The 17,425-nt window shown below is 41.3% G+C and overlaps 4 protein-coding genes across 5 annotated transcripts in view; 2 read left to right on the plus strand and 2 right to left on the minus strand.

The window, feature by feature from the left end:
- Window positions 1-423, plus strand: part of Secp43 (tRNA Selenocysteine associated protein) — a 197,258-nt gene extending 196,835 nt beyond the window's left edge. For both annotated transcript variants that reach the window (XM_065485834.1, XM_065485833.1), the window contains one exon: window positions 178-423. In XM_065485834.1, coding sequence (XP_065341906.1) covers window positions 178-302 — 125 coding nt within the window. In that variant the 3' untranslated portion in view covers window positions 303-423. The remainder of the gene's footprint in view (window positions 1-177) is intronic.
- Window positions 424-782: 359 nt separating this feature from the next.
- otu (ovarian tumor) lies at window positions 783-6,160 on the minus strand. The gene is made up of 16 exons (XM_065485293.1): window positions 6,005-6,160; window positions 5,495-5,625; window positions 5,271-5,408; window positions 5,128-5,211; window positions 4,992-5,074; window positions 4,755-4,921; window positions 3,820-4,113; window positions 3,601-3,754; window positions 3,483-3,550; window positions 3,318-3,429; window positions 3,145-3,265; window positions 2,484-2,699; window positions 2,076-2,280; window positions 1,954-2,018; window positions 1,502-1,753; window positions 783-1,442 (listed from the first exon to the last, which is right to left on the minus strand). The coding sequence occupies exons 2-16, from the start codon at window positions 5,585-5,587 to the stop codon at window positions 1,200-1,202; spliced, it is 2,295 nt and encodes a 764-aa protein (XP_065341365.1). The 5' UTR covers window positions 5,588-5,625; window positions 6,005-6,160; the 3' UTR covers window positions 783-1,199.
- A 1,689-nt stretch (window positions 6,161-7,849) lies between these two features.
- Window positions 7,850-17,425, minus strand: part of LOC135939659 (titin-like) — a 129,067-nt gene continuing 119,491 nt past the window's right edge. Inside the window, exons 139-153 of the mRNA XM_065484147.1 lie at window positions 16,432-16,691; window positions 16,029-16,163; window positions 15,891-15,978; window positions 15,579-15,712; window positions 15,367-15,520; window positions 14,880-15,007; window positions 14,656-14,828; window positions 14,381-14,535; window positions 14,075-14,329; window positions 13,715-13,905; window positions 13,517-13,660; window positions 12,198-13,419; window positions 11,941-12,145; window positions 10,013-10,187; window positions 7,850-9,569 (exon numbers count right to left, since the gene is read on the minus strand). Coding sequence (XP_065340219.1) covers window positions 8,799-9,569; window positions 10,013-10,187; window positions 11,941-12,145; window positions 12,198-13,419; window positions 13,517-13,660; window positions 13,715-13,905; window positions 14,075-14,329; window positions 14,381-14,535; window positions 14,656-14,828; window positions 14,880-15,007; window positions 15,367-15,520; window positions 15,579-15,712; window positions 15,891-15,978; window positions 16,029-16,163; window positions 16,432-16,691 — 4,190 coding nt within the window. The 3' untranslated portion in view covers window positions 7,850-8,798. The remainder of the gene's footprint in view (window positions 9,570-10,012; window positions 10,188-11,940; window positions 12,146-12,197; window positions 13,420-13,516; window positions 13,661-13,714; window positions 13,906-14,074; window positions 14,330-14,380; window positions 14,536-14,655; window positions 14,829-14,879; window positions 15,008-15,366; window positions 15,521-15,578; window positions 15,713-15,890; window positions 15,979-16,028; window positions 16,164-16,431; window positions 16,692-17,425) is intronic.
- On the plus strand, window positions 10,296-11,910 carry LOC135939660 (protein Star-like). The gene is made up of 6 exons (XM_065484148.1): window positions 10,296-10,571; window positions 10,621-10,656; window positions 10,708-10,865; window positions 10,923-11,117; window positions 11,175-11,351; window positions 11,733-11,910. Exons 1-6 carry the CDS (start codon window positions 10,343-10,345, stop codon window positions 11,883-11,885), a joined length of 948 nt encoding a protein of 315 aa, XP_065340220.1. The 5' UTR covers window positions 10,296-10,342; the 3' UTR covers window positions 11,886-11,910.

A 17,425-nucleotide genomic window follows, 5' to 3' on the forward strand; every position in this document is an offset into this window, starting at 1 on the left:
TTGCAATTATTGCATCTAACACTTAACTTCTAGTAAAAACAATGTTTTGAAATGGCAGTATCGTACATTTAAGATATGTGTTGGAATAAATTTTATATTGAATTACAGGCACAGTTATAAATCTTTCTGATTTTAAATCCCACAAAAAATGTTTCTCATCAAAATTTTCTTCCACAGAGCACAACGTTCCAGAGGATATTGACATGCTCAATTACCTCACTTGCCAGAGGGACAATCAGCTGTGGGACTCCCTGATAGAATCCAAGTGGCTCCCTTCAGAAGTTTGTGTGCCCTACTTTTAATGAAACTTATCCTGAATGGCAAGATAACAACTCTGGTTTTGTTATTGCAAAATTATCACTGCAAATGTGTGAAAGAATTTGTTTACCATTTCCTTACAATAAAAATCCACACTTCACTTAGGTCACCTATTTTTTCTGTTCACTCACAGAGAGCTACATTATTGAAATATTGGTTAATTATTGCAGCATACTTCTCATATTTCCAAGTCTTGGTAAGAATAAGCGCAAATAGAAAAGATTTTACTGGCTATTGGTGAAGCTCACATAGTGGGTTTTCCACTAGTTAGACAAGAATGTCTGCTTTAAGAGCTGCTATATTTAGAAATAATCAGTTCATGGGTACAGCAGAAAAACGCTTTTGTAATTTAAATAAAGTTGAATTGGAAGCTGCCTAAATAGCCTGCAGTGATTAGCCAAACTTATTGCAATATTCTACTTCACAAAATTAATAGTTTAAATTTATAAAAAAGGCACAAAAAATTAACATTTCAATAACGTTAGTTTTATTTGGTTGCCTTACATTTAACAAACGCAACCCGCGCGACATCAATGTGGGGCGAGTTGCATGAACGCAACATCAAGTCCACGTTTCTTGGGGCACAAATGAAACCAAAAATTCCATTGAATGATACAAGAGAGAAATAATTGATACCACAATTATATCAGGCACCATACTAAAGACCTTTCTTTAATTTAGATCAATCCTTGTGAAGTCAATCAAGAGATAATTGCTTTCCAATGCATACAACAAATCACAAAATATCAGTTCTTTCATAAAATGAAGTAATGTTTTAGTTTCTAAAACATTTAGAAGCAAAGTTAAAATAAATAGAGTGCACAAGTTTATGCAAAATCAGAAACAAAATGGGTATACTATTGGTAAAAAAGGCAAAGCATTCACATTGGCTTCTGACCAATGCTCTCAAAAATCACATTGACAAACTGGCGCTCCAAGGCACTGCGGTACATGTTGTATGTAGCGCAAACATGCTTGTTCTCGTCGCTGGCCTGCTCGCAATACTTTGAGTGAATGGAACACTCAACTTTGAACTTGTCTGGTACTTCATCTATGCTGAACAACGTGTCCAGCGTTAAGCTGCCCTTCTGGTGCAGGAAGGTCAGTTCAGCAGCTTGGTGATTCTATTAGTAAAAAAACATTCAAGGAATAGTGAATTTAATTTGGGGTTAAAGACACGCACCCTGATTCCTAGGTTGTAGTAGTATCTGAGGGAGAGGACGTCATCATATGGCAGGTCGGAGCCATCCTCAAACATGGACGGCTGGCAGCACAGGTTCACAGGAAAGGGGAAAGCCCTGGGGTAGTGGGCAAAGTACCTGCCGAAATAGTGCAAGAGACACGCTTTGCACACGCCAGACTTTTCCCAGCTGATCAGGTTTAAGCAGGCAGGATTACCATTCAAGATGTCCTCAAAACTCTTCTCAATGCTCTCCTATCAAGTCCAAAATAACACAAAAATTAAACAAAGAAATGCACACAGGTAGTTGTATGAAATTTGATTTAACCAATAGATCAGCCCTATAAGTTTCGGATTAACTATTATTTTTTTCTGTCAAAATTTCCCCAATGGCTTATCTATTCGAGCTGATCCATTGGTTGATTACTTATTTTTTAAAGAAAATTCCTTCTTACCGTGTCAGGAATGTTCCCTGCAGGTTTTGGCTTGCTTGGGTCAGTCGGCATGTTGATGCCTGGAACTGCGAAAAAAGATTAGCCTTGAACTCTACTTTGGCATAACTATTTAGAAATCATACCTTGGTCATGGTGGGCGACAGCTCCAACCATCACCTCTCCTGTGTACACGCAGAGCGGGTATTTGACGCCGTTGACTGTGCATGGAGCACTCAAGTGTGTGCAGTAGCTGCTTGAGCTGCTGGGATAGCCAGGAGTAGTCTCCACCACGGCTAGGCACACCAGGTTCTGCTCCAGGAAGGTGTTACACATGGCTGCTTGGTAATGCTAGAGAACATGAAATAGTAGCAAATTTTGCTCTAGTCAGGATCATTGGTAAGGAATAAAAATTTAATATTATTTGAATAAATTTAATCCACGCACGGGTTTGAACTTTTGAAAGTAAATTGATTGTAAATATCTAGTAATTTAATGGTCCTCAAAAATTATGTAAAAACGCAATTAATGGGAGGGATCTTGTGATAACATACCCTTTGGCCCAAATTGTAGAAGAACCGGAGAGTAGATATATCACATAAATTGAGATCACTACCATCATACTCAAAAGACTGCATGGCAGCCTTGTTGATCAGGCCCGGGTATCCCGGAACTGCGGACTGGTTGTAAGGACCATACATGGTCAGCAGGTAGTTTGTCACGCCATCCACACCACAGTCCGAGCCGACACTGACTTCGTCTTTGCAAATCTGGAGAACATCAAAAGCAGCTTGCATAACACTGACAAATTAGAAACACACGCACTTTAAGGGAATGCATTTTAAAAAAGAAGGTAACATAAAAGGTATCATTCATACAAATCTCAAGCATGAGTTTTAAGAGAAACAATTTGACACCTAAAAGCAAGAAGCACTTTTTATTTGCTTTTAAGCTGCATAGGTGTAGAGCCACATTAGCTGGTTTTAAACAGAATTTGGAGTGAAATTTTCACTGGCCTTCTATTTACTGGAAAAATAATCTAACTGATTTGATGTTTTGATAAATTATTTTCTAATATTAGTGAATTTACTTATATATGGCATTTTTTTTGTATCAACAAAAACCAGTCAGACTAATTCCATTTTTTTTTTACTTTTAAAGTTCACGAAATAATGTAGTATATAGTTGGGGGAGGTTAAGTGAAATAAATCTAACCTCATCTGTCACCGACTCTTTTGGAATCACTGGAACTTCACGAAGGTGCGACACAGCAGCACCTGTAATCTCTGCAGCAGCTTCTATGACATCCACAAACTTTTGCTTTTTGTTGGATTTCCTGAAAGTTTAATTTATTGTAAATTTATTATCGATTTAGTATAATATCTTACTCTTCACAAATCAGCTCATGCGGATCCTCTTCAAAGACATCATCAAGTTCAGCATCCACGTCCGATATGTGGTCATCCCTGTCCATAGAACTGTATCTCCTGCTGAATTTGCCTGTGCAATAGATGAATCATGAAAAACCATAGAAATAATATTATTTGCTCCACCTTTCCTTCTTCTGGACGGTTTCTTGGTCGCGATGACAGGCTCAATCAGCTCAATTGAGATCTCACACCTACACATATGCTTTTAAAATGTACAAAATACAATTGAGTTGAAACATACAGCTCTCCTAGCTGCTCCACAAACACCACTGCTTTTCCCAGCTCAGGAAACAGCCTTTGCACGTAGCCATAGTAGCGGTAGTTGCTCCTCTTATGAATGATGCACTTGCAGCCTTCAAAAAGGAAGTTCTTGCTCATGTTCTCGCTGTTTGATCCTTCAAGAAAATTAAGTTAACACATCAAAACGATGGAGACACGGAATTATAGGAGGCACATTCACCTTTGATTGCGGCGCAGACGTCATACTCAGTGTTTCTGTAGACGTAAGGGCTTAGACTCTTGGCCACCTTGTATGGGAAGGGAGGAATTCCCATGTCGATCAGCACCTTCAGGTCCAGCGTCAGGTCAGAGTCTTTGAACTTATTGGTCAGCAGGGACAGCATTGTCTCCTTGTTGGGGCTCATTTTGCTGGCCTGCTGCAGGTTCTTCTTTGGCTTTCCAAGCATTGTTTCAACAGCAAAGAAGACGTTTTTCAAATTGAAAACGTTCTCGTAGAGCCCCTCGTACAGCAGTGCTAAATTTTACAAGTCAAAATATATTATGAAAATTTTGAGCTATATTGAAATGGAATTTTCCACAGACAGACGAAACCTAGAAAACGACACCTTATTGGCTTTTTAACTTCAAACCAGAATTGCGGCAGAACTATACAGTTTGAATGAGAGAATTAAGACTATGGCAGGCTCACCATTTTCGCCCGACTCACACTTCTCGCTAGGATAGGGATTAACATTGAATCTTCCCATCAGAGCGAGAAGTGTGAGTGAGCGGAAAGTGTGAGTCCCCCATATATCGCGTGTTCTTGTGCAGAATTTCATGGATGGTAGCCCATCCAGCAGTTCAAAAAGTCAGAGAACTTTACAACTTTTAATTGTTAAAGAAAAATGTTGTTCAGAATCAAACGTTAAGGTGGGAGGCGAAATTCGAGGACAAAAGTTAGTCAGCACTTTCAAGTTTTCTCTTATTTTCTGGATTTTTGAAATGCACATCTTAATAGCACGAAAAGCTGCATTTTTTTTTTACCTGCCACCTCCATTCCCATCACCTCTCTCACTTCATATTTTCAGGAAAATTTGGTTACAGTAAAAATTCAAACCCATCCAATCGCTCAAGGGAATTGCTTAAATGCCTCCAGTGAATCTAACTTTATCTTACATTGACAAATGCCTTGCACCTTGAAGTAGTCAATAGGATAAACACTGTCCCAGCACAGTTGCCTGTCCACGGCCAGTTTGATCACCTTCTTTTTAGGCTCAATTTTAGCAGACGCGCTTTCGTAATAAATTGCGTTGCCCGTCTCATCAAAAAGGTGGACTCCAGTTCTATTCATAATAGTTTAGAAAATAATTCGCATAGTCAAAAAAAAAAAAAAAAAAATTAAAATAAGGGTACCTGAAGCAGCATTCAACAGCACAAACCATTTTGTGTGTGATGTAATCTATGAAGGTATTGCAGCTTTGGTAGTTTGTGATTATCTTTTAAAATATTAAATATTGAATGAATTCATATTCCCAAGCTCAAAACAAACCTGTTGCAGCTCTTCGTGCTTTTCGTAAAAGTAAAGGAGCATGATTTCCTTCACCTCGTTTTGGTACGCTTGAGTTCCATACAGCTGCGAATGAGGGAATCCTTATACAATGACCCTTTTAAAATGGATTAAACATCACGTACCTGGTCAGAGACTGCCCTGAAAATTGTGTTGCCATCCCTTGGCATCAACTTCCTGCAGAGGCCTTCATTTTCGAGGGCAACATCGATTGGGTCTGGTTTCTTTTTGCTTTTTTGAGAGATCGCCTTTCTTTCGCTGTTCTGTAATTCGTTTTTAACATCAAACAGTGATGGTGTTTGCATATTACATATTAATTATGAATAGAAAATAAGGTTTTAGAGCTCACTGTGCTTAGCGATTCGCTGACTTGCGAAGTTTGGCTCAGTTGCCTGTTGAAAAAGCTCTTGTTGCTCTCTGAGAAAGAAATGTTGTCTGGCATGTTCACTATCGGTTTGTCCGTTATCACAGTTTATCACACTGCAATATAAATTTGTAAAATACAGTCATGAAGTTTAAACCCAGCCATTTTACGTATGATATTTTAAGATATTTTAAATGCATCATCGCTGTTTCGATTGAGAATTTGTGTCATCTACGTACTAACTATACAAATATAATATTCATACATGTTAACGCAATTTGTAAGATATATGTATGTATGTACATAATGTGCACTGTGCATTAGAATCAACCATAGATAATTTGCATAAATATGTAAGCACATACAATATCAACATAAAAATAGATCATATGTATACGTATCTACATACTCATGTTTTCATGAATAATTAATTAGCCTTTGTATGAGGCTTTGAGAAAAGATTCAAGAGAAAATGAAACAAGGAAATGCTATTACATTATAAATCTCGTTAATCGTCCTCCTGTATCCTCAGGTATAGCCTATCTGGTCTTAATTAAGCGGAGAAATGAGACACGAGATTCGAGGCTGTCACTGTTAGCCACTGTCAGTGCCAGCGCCAGCGTTGTGAGTGCATTGAGCTTTCCAAGAATGACGCGCCGGTAAAGACTGCTAGACCAAACAGATCGGCACAGACAGCATACAGACAGGTGCCAGACGCATGAATTCCCGCTAAATTCCAGCATTCAAAGAAAACTGCATTTGCATTGGATAAAAATGGAAATTGAATATGCATGGGTAGGAGAGGAGGGAGTGAATATGAAAGAAGGAGAAAAATACCATGATTCTTTAAATTTATTATTTAAGACCAAGAAGTGTAGTGAGAAACATGCCGCATTTTTCTAAATGTATCAATAAAAAATCCGACCTTAAAATTCCATAGATCCCAGACTTGATTCTATTTAATATACATATATTTACATATCAACTAATTTATATTTTTCATTTTTTTAATAAAATATAAACGTGAAAACTTGTCTCCCTAATTTAATCTATACCAGGAGCTTGCCGCCTCAAATTATTTAGAAATTCAAAAAATTAAAATGAAAATATCCGAAAATATCAATACGCTTTTGAATAAAATTAACTTGAAGAATCGAGGAAAATTCATCCTAAGTTAATCTAGTTGTTGTCTTTGGCATACATCGTTTGTGAAAAATTTATGTGATAATAATTACTTAATTATTTTTTTACATATATTTGATTTGATTAGCAATAATTATGACATTACATATTTTGAAATTATTTTATTACTAAAACACAATTTTGGTGTGCTACTAAAACCCATGATGGACATTTTGAATCGCATGATCTCAAACAGCATAAATCAACAATCAGACTTACAGACGACAAATAGTTAGTTAACTTCTTTCTTGTCGACTTCTCTCCCTCTGCCTTCTCCCCTCCGCACACCCTCAAGCCTCAAACACTGCAGTTTCAGTCGCCCACCACTAGAAAGTGGTCAAACAGATGTTTATTGTTTATGCTCACAATCAGTGACGGCAGTGTTGATGTAAAGTGAAGTGCGAGTGAACCCTGACAATGAGTGAACCTGCACTGTCTGGTGTCTGCGTTTTGAAATCACAGCTGTTCGTGAAAATTTAAGTCTGGTATTTTGGTCACAAAACTTAACCTGGACTTAGGGGAGTGGTGTGGAAAATCTCCGGGTTTTTACTTTGACTAACGGCAGTTCTGTTAGTGCTAGTACGCGAGTGCTCTTCTTGGAGTAGAAAAAGAACCAGTACATAAATATGACTTCAACCCACCCAGCCCAATCCAGCCTGATATTACAGCCCTGGCAGTGTGCACGCCAGCCAGTGCTTGCCTGTCGACATAAATAGGTAAGTTTTTAAGCATAATTGATATATTCGTTTGTGCTAGAATATTAAGAATCACGGCAGAAGATTGGGAGAATTTTGAACGACTACTAAATAATTAAGACAAGTAAACATCGCTGTCCCAAGTTCAGAATTTAAACGACCGCCTCGGTTTTATTGGCAATATCAATGAGTTGCTTGTTTCTCGTTTATTTTCAATTTGAACTGTTTAAAGGGGAAATAAAATAGAGAGATGAACCATCTCATACAGCGGTTTGACGCAGGAGATTTTTATGACTGCACTGGACTGCACCTATTTGAATAGCCAAAACTTCTGTCCAGCTTATTTGCTCAAAACTCGTTTACGATTATTTCTATTTGATAATTCCTAATTATTTATAGTGACCGGGAAATCTTAACTAAACAACGAATTCGGGTTATTTTGGAAATAAAATCCAGGACGAAATAAATGGAACAGAAAACGCTGCTTAAATTTATTTACGCTACACAGGATTAACAAAAAATATCAAAACACAGGAACGGTTGCCGGTTGCTTATTTTCCGTGTCGCTGGTGAAAACTTCAGCTCTCTGGAGAGAGAATGCGTAACAAATTCTTAAATTACATTTTTCTTGCCGCGCAGTCCGCACAATTCACACGAACAAACAATCATGCATAAATTATACATTTTTATAGCAAAATCCACCAAGTACTGATAGTTATTATTTCATGCTCATTTACTGAGTCTTTTTTTCATCGAGGGAAACTTAAATACACACGACCACTTTTTTAGGAGAGAAGTATTTGGTTAGTTTTTCGCACTTAAGCAATTTTAGGAGTTAATTTGAAAATAGTAGAAGTCCATTCTCTGGTAAGAAACGCTTGTGAAGCTCAACCGAAATAGAAGAACACGAATCCTGGAAACGAAATAAGAGGGAATGGAGTGGCACCGGCCGCGGGGACAGCGCGGAAACAATTGAATTGCCGCGGCGCCGTCCCCTGAGCTCTCCCGGCGCCTAATCGGGTTTGCAATCCTGCTTGAGTCAACCTAGGCTTCTGGCAAAATTTATCACAGTTTAACCACCAAATCTGCGTGGATGGCCAGGTTACTCAGGGTTGCTCTGACCTCTGCACATAGAAAAGTCATTGCTTTTACACTTCGCATCCTCTGCAGCCCTCTTTCGTGCCATTTGCGATGCCCTCTGGCTGTTAAAAAGAAATTAAAAAAAAGTAGCAGTGTAGGAAAAGGGTCTGCTATTTTCAATTATTTTCTTCCGTTACAATTCGCACGAGGAGAAGCTGCAGAAATTGAATACGAAAAGAAAGCAAGGTCTTTTCTGCGTGAAGTGGAACAGCTAATCCTGAAATAACCCTGGGGCAGCTGCCGTGTCACTAAAAATCGAGCCAAGGATCGCCTCAATCAGGCTGTCTAGTGTAACGGTATGGAATGCTCTTTAATCGTTCATCTTCCTCCTCCTCCTCATCTTCAAGTAATTCCTCCTCTAACAACTCGTCCTCATCGTACTCGTCGTCGTCATAGTCGTAGGCAACCCTTGCCCTGATCAGGTTGCCGTCCTCGTCCAGAATCAATTCGTCCCCGTCCAACGACCCAGCCTGCCCCTCGTCCTCCCCGTCCAGCGCTTCCTCCTCGTCCTCCTCCTCGTCCACTCCCTCCTCCTCGTCCTCCTCAGGGATGATATGCATCAGCCTGCTGGGCGAGATCGGAGGGGTGGGAGGAGGCGGGGCGAGCAGGGCGAGGCCGGGTAGAGGGTCAGGGTCGGGCACGTCGTCGCCGGGTTCGAATTCAGGGCTGCGCTCGCGCTTCTTCAGCTCGCCCAGCCCGGTCAGCTGCAGGAACTTGAGCTTCAGCCAGACGTACACCCTGTGTAGCAGGTAGAGGCACACGACGCCCAGTCCCAGGTGCCAGTCGACCGTGATCGACAGCCACACAACAAACAGACCGATCGCGATGTTGGTTGCCTTGGTTAGAGTCTCCTTGGCCGCCTCACCTGACTGCGTCGCCGAGCGGCTATGTCTGCTGATGCTCTTGGCCTTGGACACAGGCTTCTCCTCCTCTTCGGCGTTCACTTGAAGGTTGCTCCACTCGTGCTTTGGAGTGGCCGAGCGGGGAGGGGAAGGCGGCAATTCGCTGATTTCGTCCTCCTCCCATGTCTCCTCCTCGAATTCCTGTTACGAAAATCGTAAAATTTTTAATGTCGATTTCCACTAGATAAAATCTTATAATGAATGAAACTTTGCATCACATAATAACTATTATTTTTTTATTTTTCTCATATTGGTTACTGGAAACCACCTAAGAGTAAAATATTTCAACTGTTAATCTGCCGTAATATTGTTTTTTATTCATTATGTAGTGTATGACTTTATTCTCCCAATATATTAACCATATTAACTTAGTCAAAATGTTGCTCCTGAATTAAAACTTAAACTAAAATTTATTTGAATTCAAATTTTGAGAAAAATTGAAGTCATGCGTTATTTAACTTTCTTTGTTGCCAGAAAATCTATTTACTCAAATTTTGAAAAATTTTCTCTGGTAAGTTTAGAAGAAAGTGTGCCAAAGCTTGGATACAATGCAAGTGTAGCATAATCATTAGCATTATACTTGCCTCTCCTGGAAGAAGTTTAACTTTAGCTGATGAATCCTCTTCTTCCTTCAGGTCGACAGGGCTCTTAGAGTGGATGGAATCCTCCAGGGGATCCTCATCTCCATCTGCTTGCGACTTTAGCTCGTCCAAGTCCAAAAACATTCTCCTTGAGGTCGACGCTGACCGTCTTCCCGAGCTGTCGGCAAAAATTAAAAAAATTAAATATATGATCCAAACTGCGAGTGAATTTTTCCCCCACAGCCGGCGTGCATCCGGTGCCAGCAGTCTGCTTGTGTGACACACTTATGAGTTCCGCTCCTGCTTTCATTCGCGAGAGAGCATTGTGCAGATATGTTTCGAAACGGAATGAAGGGCCATCCAGCTCTCTTGTGTACGGGCTTCATCGTGTTTATTTTCACTACATTCACGGTTTATTTAGCACGCAGAGAAATTTCTCAGCTCAGTCATAAAGTGGCCTATCTAAATTATTCAATCACTCATTTTGACGGGCTGATGAAATGGAAAAATCACATCAATCGCGAGTATGTGTCAAGCTTCTTCAATGCAAAGGTCCCAAACGGTAATTTTGAATTATTATTTTCTACAAAAATTGATCGAATTTGACGTAGAGGTGCGGCAGTGGTACGCTTATGCAAAATCAGAAGGTAATATTATATGTGATAATCAAGACACTGAAATCTTATCCCATATTTAAGTTGAAATGCTAAACAAACTGCCTCAGGACAGTCCTGAGTTGATCGAGCATATAAGGCGCAACCTTTTAGTAGCCCCGCGACCCGGAAAAATAGAACACGTGCCGAAGGACACCTCGGAGGGCCAGGCTAGTAAAATACTCCGCCACTTTGGAAAGAAAGTAAATTTGCACTCTTGTCACTTGCCCCAGACGACTGTAATCTTTACAATAAAACAGAGCCACGGAGTGTTTATCGAGTGCGGAGCAAGCGACGGGCTATTTTTGTCCAACACTTTCTGGCTGGAGAGCGCGTTCAACTGGACTGGACTTCTCATCGAGCCCGAACCGAGCAGTTTCAAAAAATTACTTGGAGCTGGACGGAACGCGTGGCTTATGCCGACATGTCTCAGCCTGAGTAAACACCCGTCTTTGGTATTATCGAATAGAGTAATTACTGTGGTGCACAAGCTTATTAATTTGCTAATGTAGAAAAGAGTGCGTTTAGAAGAGGAGGAATTGGCATCAAACACCAGCGCCGTGCATTGCATGCCATTGTTTTCTATCCTGCTCGCCGTCAACCAAACGATCGACTATTTTAGTCTCGACACTGGAGGCAACGAGCTAGATATTTTGAAAACGGTCCCGTTTCACCACATCGACGTGAAAGTAAACATGGAAGCTATTTTGTTTGTGGTGCCTGAAGTGGCCACACTCTGTTGCGAAGAATTTAAAAATGTTTGCAAACGAGGATTCATGATAAATTTGCAGTGGCTGATTATTTTTCTTAAAATCAAATAAGAATAATTTCAGCCTAAAATTTTGTACTGAAATATCGTATTTGCCTACTGTGAATTCTAAAACTCGTCACTCGCACACTAAGTGCGAGATGATATTTTTTAGAAATAATACGAAACAATAATCCAAAGTTTAAGGAAACAAACTAGTTGAAAATTATTGATTTTGGTGCGCTTTTTATACTAACATAATTAGCAAATCAGCCCAATATCACAAATAAAATCCAAAACTCATGCCTGTTCAACTTTGCAGGTTTGGTCAATCAACATATCAAAAAATCGGAAAGACAGAGCTGACCTAATTAACTTGATGGACATCAATGGTTACGGTCTACTCAAGTTTTCGACTGATGATGGGGATTGGGTTAAGAGTGACTTAATTTTTTCTAAGGACGCCGGAAAATAAAATAATCATGCTATCATGCAAAATACAAATTATTACTGAATGTCTGATTCCTTACTCTATGGCGTCAATGAGCTCGTCATATCGCGAAACGACGATCGCCCTGCATTCGGCGTCCTCAGTTGCCTTCTGCGACTCGGTGCTCATCCGCAATGACGAAGTCTGCTGCTGGAACGCTTTTCTTCTGGACGATGTGTCCGGCCCTTCCTCATCCCTCACCATCTCGGTGGGTCTCCTCAATTTCACTCCTAAAATGCTTAAGCCTGGATCGTAAGGGATTAGTAAACATAATTCAGAGCTAATAAAAGCGTGAACCTTTTTTCTCCTTTGCCATTTCCTCTCTGGCACTCTCCTCTAGTTTTTTATCCCTTTTGTCTTTTGCTTTGCCACTTCTCGGAGGCCTCTCCCTGACTTTCTCCTCCTTCGCTGGTTCCTCGGGAGGCACCTCCTTTTTGTCTTTCGACAATAATCTTGATATCAAGCTCCTCTTTTTCTTGGACGGTGAAGGTGACGGCTGAACAGCTGGCTCCACCGGAACTATTGGCACCTTAAGTTCTGTCCGCGGTTTCTCCACCTCCAATTTTTTCGGTGTCTCGGCCTTCTGTGGCTTTTCCGCCTCCTGCTGTTTCTCATCATTTTGCGATTTTTCCACATCCTGCAATTTCTCTAAATCTTGCGGTATTTCAACCTTTTGCGGCTTTTCCACTTCGAGCGGTTTCTCCAATTTTAGCACTTGTTGTTCGGGCTCGTTTTCTTCGATGTCCTCTTTGTCAAGAATGATCATGCCTTTCCTCTTGTCCGCATGACTGACCACCGGCTCATTTGGTATGGCATTAAAAATTTCCTTCTCTCCGCCTTCGGCAGCGGCCGGCTTCACTTGCAGGTCTTTAGGAGCTTCTTCAACGCTTTCAATGACGATTTCCGTTTTCTCAACCACCATCATGTCCTCCTCCGGCCCACGATCAAGCTCTGCCGTTCGCCTCGGTGGTTTTTTCAAACTCGACTTGAGAACCCTCCTCCTGGGCACTTCAACGTCGGCGGTGATGACGTGCAGCTCTGGCTCCGGCACTTTTAACACTTCCACTTCGTTACTGTTCATGTCAACCGCTTCCTCAGCCACTTTCCTGTGGATCCTCTGCTTCTTTGGCGGTGGCAGAGGTTGTGGGGGCGGCGAAGGCTCCAGCACGATGCCTTCAGGGGGCTTGTCCATGACGACTACCCTGCTGAACGGTGACACGCTGCGTGCGCTCCGTACACTGCGCGGCGTCGTTGGCCTCGAGATGACCATCTCTTCGACGTCATCGTAATCGTGGTCACGGTTGAGGAACGGACCACGAAGGTAGGGCGACACTGGACGGATGTCGACATCCTTGTAGCTCTCACTGAAAGTGACTGGAGTGTGTGTGCGGTGGTGCTCAAAGTCGGACGTTTTGTTCTTCTTGGCGTCTTCCAACCGGCCGACTTCTGGGATTTTCCTCTTTGGCTTCTTCAGTACCGATTTAAGTGCAGGTTTTTCGGGGGCTGGGGATGGAGGAGGCTGGAACATAATTTTGAGTTAAAAAATCGTGCTGTGATTTAAATTTTTCATTGGGTGCGTTCTACGGTTCCTTGAATGAATACTTTTAGAAATTCACCTTAATTTCCTCAAATTGCCCCGTGTCTGTGATTTTTGCCCTCGGGAGGATGTTTTCTGGAGCCTGAGTCATTTCAACCGCGTCTTCCTCCTGCATGGTTTCTTGTCGCTTTTTCTCGTTCCTCGCCTCTTCTGCAGCTAGCGCCTAGGGAAACCATTGTCTATCAGTTGCTCTTAATCAATAAAATGTTTAACTCACCTGGTATAATCTAGCCATTGCCTTCTCGTGCAGCAATTCAGTGGAGCTCACCGCGTTTCTTTGGAATTGGATTGGTGTTATTTCATCAGCTCGCATGTTGAGCGCACTCAACTCGGGCGACGATAATGACATTGGCGGAGGTGGCATGTCCAGCGAGTCTTGCTGTTTCAAATCGGGCTTCTTTGATTGCTCTGTGAACAGTTAAATACAGTAAAGTAAAACAAGAAGTGAAGAACTGGTGAACATCTAAGTATGGGACGTAAGATCCACAGATAAATAATTTTAGAAAAAAAATTGTCGTAAAAAAAATCAATGTCCAAGGTCCAAGAATAGAATTAACATTTTTAAAATAAATCTCACCAGTGTTGCTTCCAGTTGTGACACTTAGAGCGTCGTTTAATTTGTCTTTGGAGGGGACAAGCACCACCATGAGCTCGTCGGAATTGCCTCTGTGCATTCTGGATTCACCATCCTCGTTTTCGATTTCTTCCTCCTCATCCTCCTCCTCCTCTTCTTCAAGTTCTTCCTCCTCATCAGAGTATTCAGATTCTTCTTCCTCCTCCCCCTCCTCCTCCTCATCTTCTTCCTCCTCTTCGACATGCTCAGGTGATGCTTCTGTTATAACCATTGTTTTTAGTTAAGAGACTAGGCAAAAAACTACACTACCTTTTTGCTGAGGCGTTGGTTTTGCGGGCTCAACCGGCTTTGGTTCAACAAAGCCAAACATTTCAGCCCTTTTCCGCCTTCTCTCCTCCAACCATTCGTCGGATGCAATATTGCTGTTGTCGGCCGCTGGATCTTTAGTTGGTGGTTTGTACAAACTGTAAAAATGAATATATCCCCACGTCAGTTCTCCATTCATCGTAATAAATCAAGGAACGCTTTTTTATTATTTGTATCAGTCCGAAGCAACACAATCCAGAGAAAATTTCCAAACTCACCCTCGCTTTGGATCAGGAATAAACACCGTGTCGGATTCCTCGCTTGGGTCGCTCATGCCATATGGATTTTCCGCCTTGATCCTGAATTTGTACTCCGACCCCTCGATCATATCGTCCAGGGTGGCGCCAAGCTGGCGGCAGGTTGCAGCCTTCAGCCATACGTTCCACCCGATCTGTGCAACCAATAATTATATTTTATCGCGGTTCCGCATTGCACACCATACCCTGTAGTATTCAACTGTGAAGTTTCCGATTTTGCATCCGCCGTCATCTTTCGGCGCCCTCCACTCTAAACGCACGGTTCTACCGCTGTGCGTAGCGATTTCAGGCTTCCCCGGTGGCAGAGGACGATCTAAGAAATAATATATTTTTATTTTTCGTGTCCTCAAACAATTTAGAATTCACAACTTGTAATAAAAACAGACTATCTTGAAAAGTTTTAACTTTTGATTATGTTAATTAATTAAATTTGTTTAACATATTTACATAAATTCTAGAGTGCAGCTAAATTTTGCTAAGTAAATAAATCAATTTACTCCAGAGGTATTCCAGAGAAAAAAATACTGTAGTGTGGAAGAAAGAATCGAAAATCCCCCAAACAAAAGAAAAAGTGGAAATCGCAACGATAATGACTCGATCTATAGTTGCTAGCATTTTAAATAAGTGTATCTCAATTATTTCCTAGAATTAAAGTACAATATATTGACTCACCAGTGACCGTGACCAGCACGGCTGCGTTGTCCTCGCCCAGGTCGTTGCTTCCCCTGGCGACGTATTCGCCGCGGTCATCGCGCTTCGAGTCGAGTATGCGCAGCGTCGTGCTGTGCTCGGAATGAACTATTTCGCACCTCGCGTCGTTTTGCAGCTGTAGATGGTCGGCTTTGCAAATGAATACCGCGCGAATTAAATGTCTCGCTACTCACCTCCTCGCCGTTGTGGAGCCAGTAGACAATGGGCGGCGGTCGACCGCTGATACTCGCTTTTAATCTGATTACGTCACCAAGTTCAAAGAGCATCCCCTCGTCGTAATTCTTCGGAAACTTGACCCGCGGTGGAGCTGTTCAGTAGAAATTCACTTTAATATAAATTGTTTCCTCGTGAATCGTTCTGAAATGCTATTCCTGGGGCAAACACTGAATCACCTTAAACAATTTGTAAAAACTTGTCTCCTTTATAATTTCCTTTTTTTTCAATCACCATCAAATATGACTGCTAATTATGAATAATTATCTTACCATCAACTCTGAGCATTCCTTTAGTGACGATGTGTCCTGCTCTGTTGGTGGCCGTGCATTTAATTTCGCTCTCGTCGCTCAAAGCCACCTAACCATTTGAAGTTAAAAAAATTCCGATGCCATTTTAAAGTATCCTACCTGGAAAAATGTTAGAGAGCTGTGTTCGTTATCTGTCACAATTTTGATCCTTTTCGAGTTGAATATTTCGTAGGCGTCCATGTACCAGGCGATCTGCGGTGTCGGTGTGCCCAAAACTTGCACAGAAAATGTCACCTGCGAAGTATTAATAAGATAAAATATTAGTTGACAGAATAAATATTTGAAAAAATGGTAAACATTTTTATTGTCAATCTTGCTGTATTTGATTTTCATTTTCTGGCAAGCTTTTCATTTTTTTACTAAACAATAATTATTGTTGAATATATCTTCAAACTGTCCGATGGATTTAATTAATGCAAGAAAAGTTTTTCCAACCAAAATTCATTCAAACAATCAAAAAATGTTCCACCCTGTAGATCAGCCCTGAAATTGTGCTGCTCACTTTTTCGTGTTCGGCCGCGACGATGTCCTTGAGTTCCTTGAGAAAGTGGGGCACCGTGGCTACGCTGCCGATGTTGAACGAGATTGGCGGCGTCGGCTCGGATGGCTCTGAGAACCCGAGCGCATTCTCCGCCATCACCCTGAACTGGTACCTACGGCCCGGCTCGAGGCCGGCCAGGTTGACCTCGGGGTCCCTGGTGAGGGCAGCGTGCGCGCGCACCCATGTGGTCGCCGCTGTGTCCCGCCGCTCCACCAGGTAGCCTACGGACACAGAATTTCTGTCTAATTGGCACAAGCATTCTTTCTCTCGGCCACGGCTCGTGCGCCCCTTTAACGATTAGAGAGAGAATCCGGATTTTTACTTAATTCTTTTTCTTTGGCATCATTTCTAAATAGTACTGTTTCCACTCTGAAAATTTTTAAATTGAGAAATTTACGCACCTGTAATATTTAATATTTTTATAATTTTTCTTTTACAACAGTAAAAAATCCAATTTGAATTTCCCAAAATTATGCTTCAATATTTTTTTACAGCTACTTAATGGCTAAATTAAAATAAAAAACGCAGTGACTTCTGATTTAGAGCTAGCTCTTCATGATTCCGAGTTTTACGTGTTTAGCTCCTTTTTTACGTCCCCTCGATTCTTTCGCGCCGAGAATTCTGCGTGTCTGGCGTAGCGGCGGCCACTGAGCAGCAGCCACTCCCCTTTGCAAGCACCCAATTTAGACTGCGTGACCTTTGCGTCAGAAAACTCCTACAATTCGAGTCGCTGTGCTCAGTGTTGTTTTGTTCGAGTGCGATCACATTGCCCCGTTTTACACCTCAGCCGCGCTGCAACTTTCGATCGAATTGAAAACGAAATTGACTATTAAAATGAAAACTAATAGCCTGCGCTTTGTTGGTTTCAAACGAACCATGAAAAGTTTTCTAAGATGAAAATGCCCGCTCTAATTAAAAGAAAATTATCGCAAATATTTCTTGTATCAGGGTTTAA

This window comes from Cloeon dipterum, chromosome 3 (assembly GCF_949628265.1).
Source record: "Cloeon dipterum chromosome 3, ieCloDipt1.1, whole genome shotgun sequence".
Taxonomy (NCBI): Eukaryota; Metazoa; Arthropoda; class Insecta; order Ephemeroptera; family Baetidae; genus Cloeon; species Cloeon dipterum.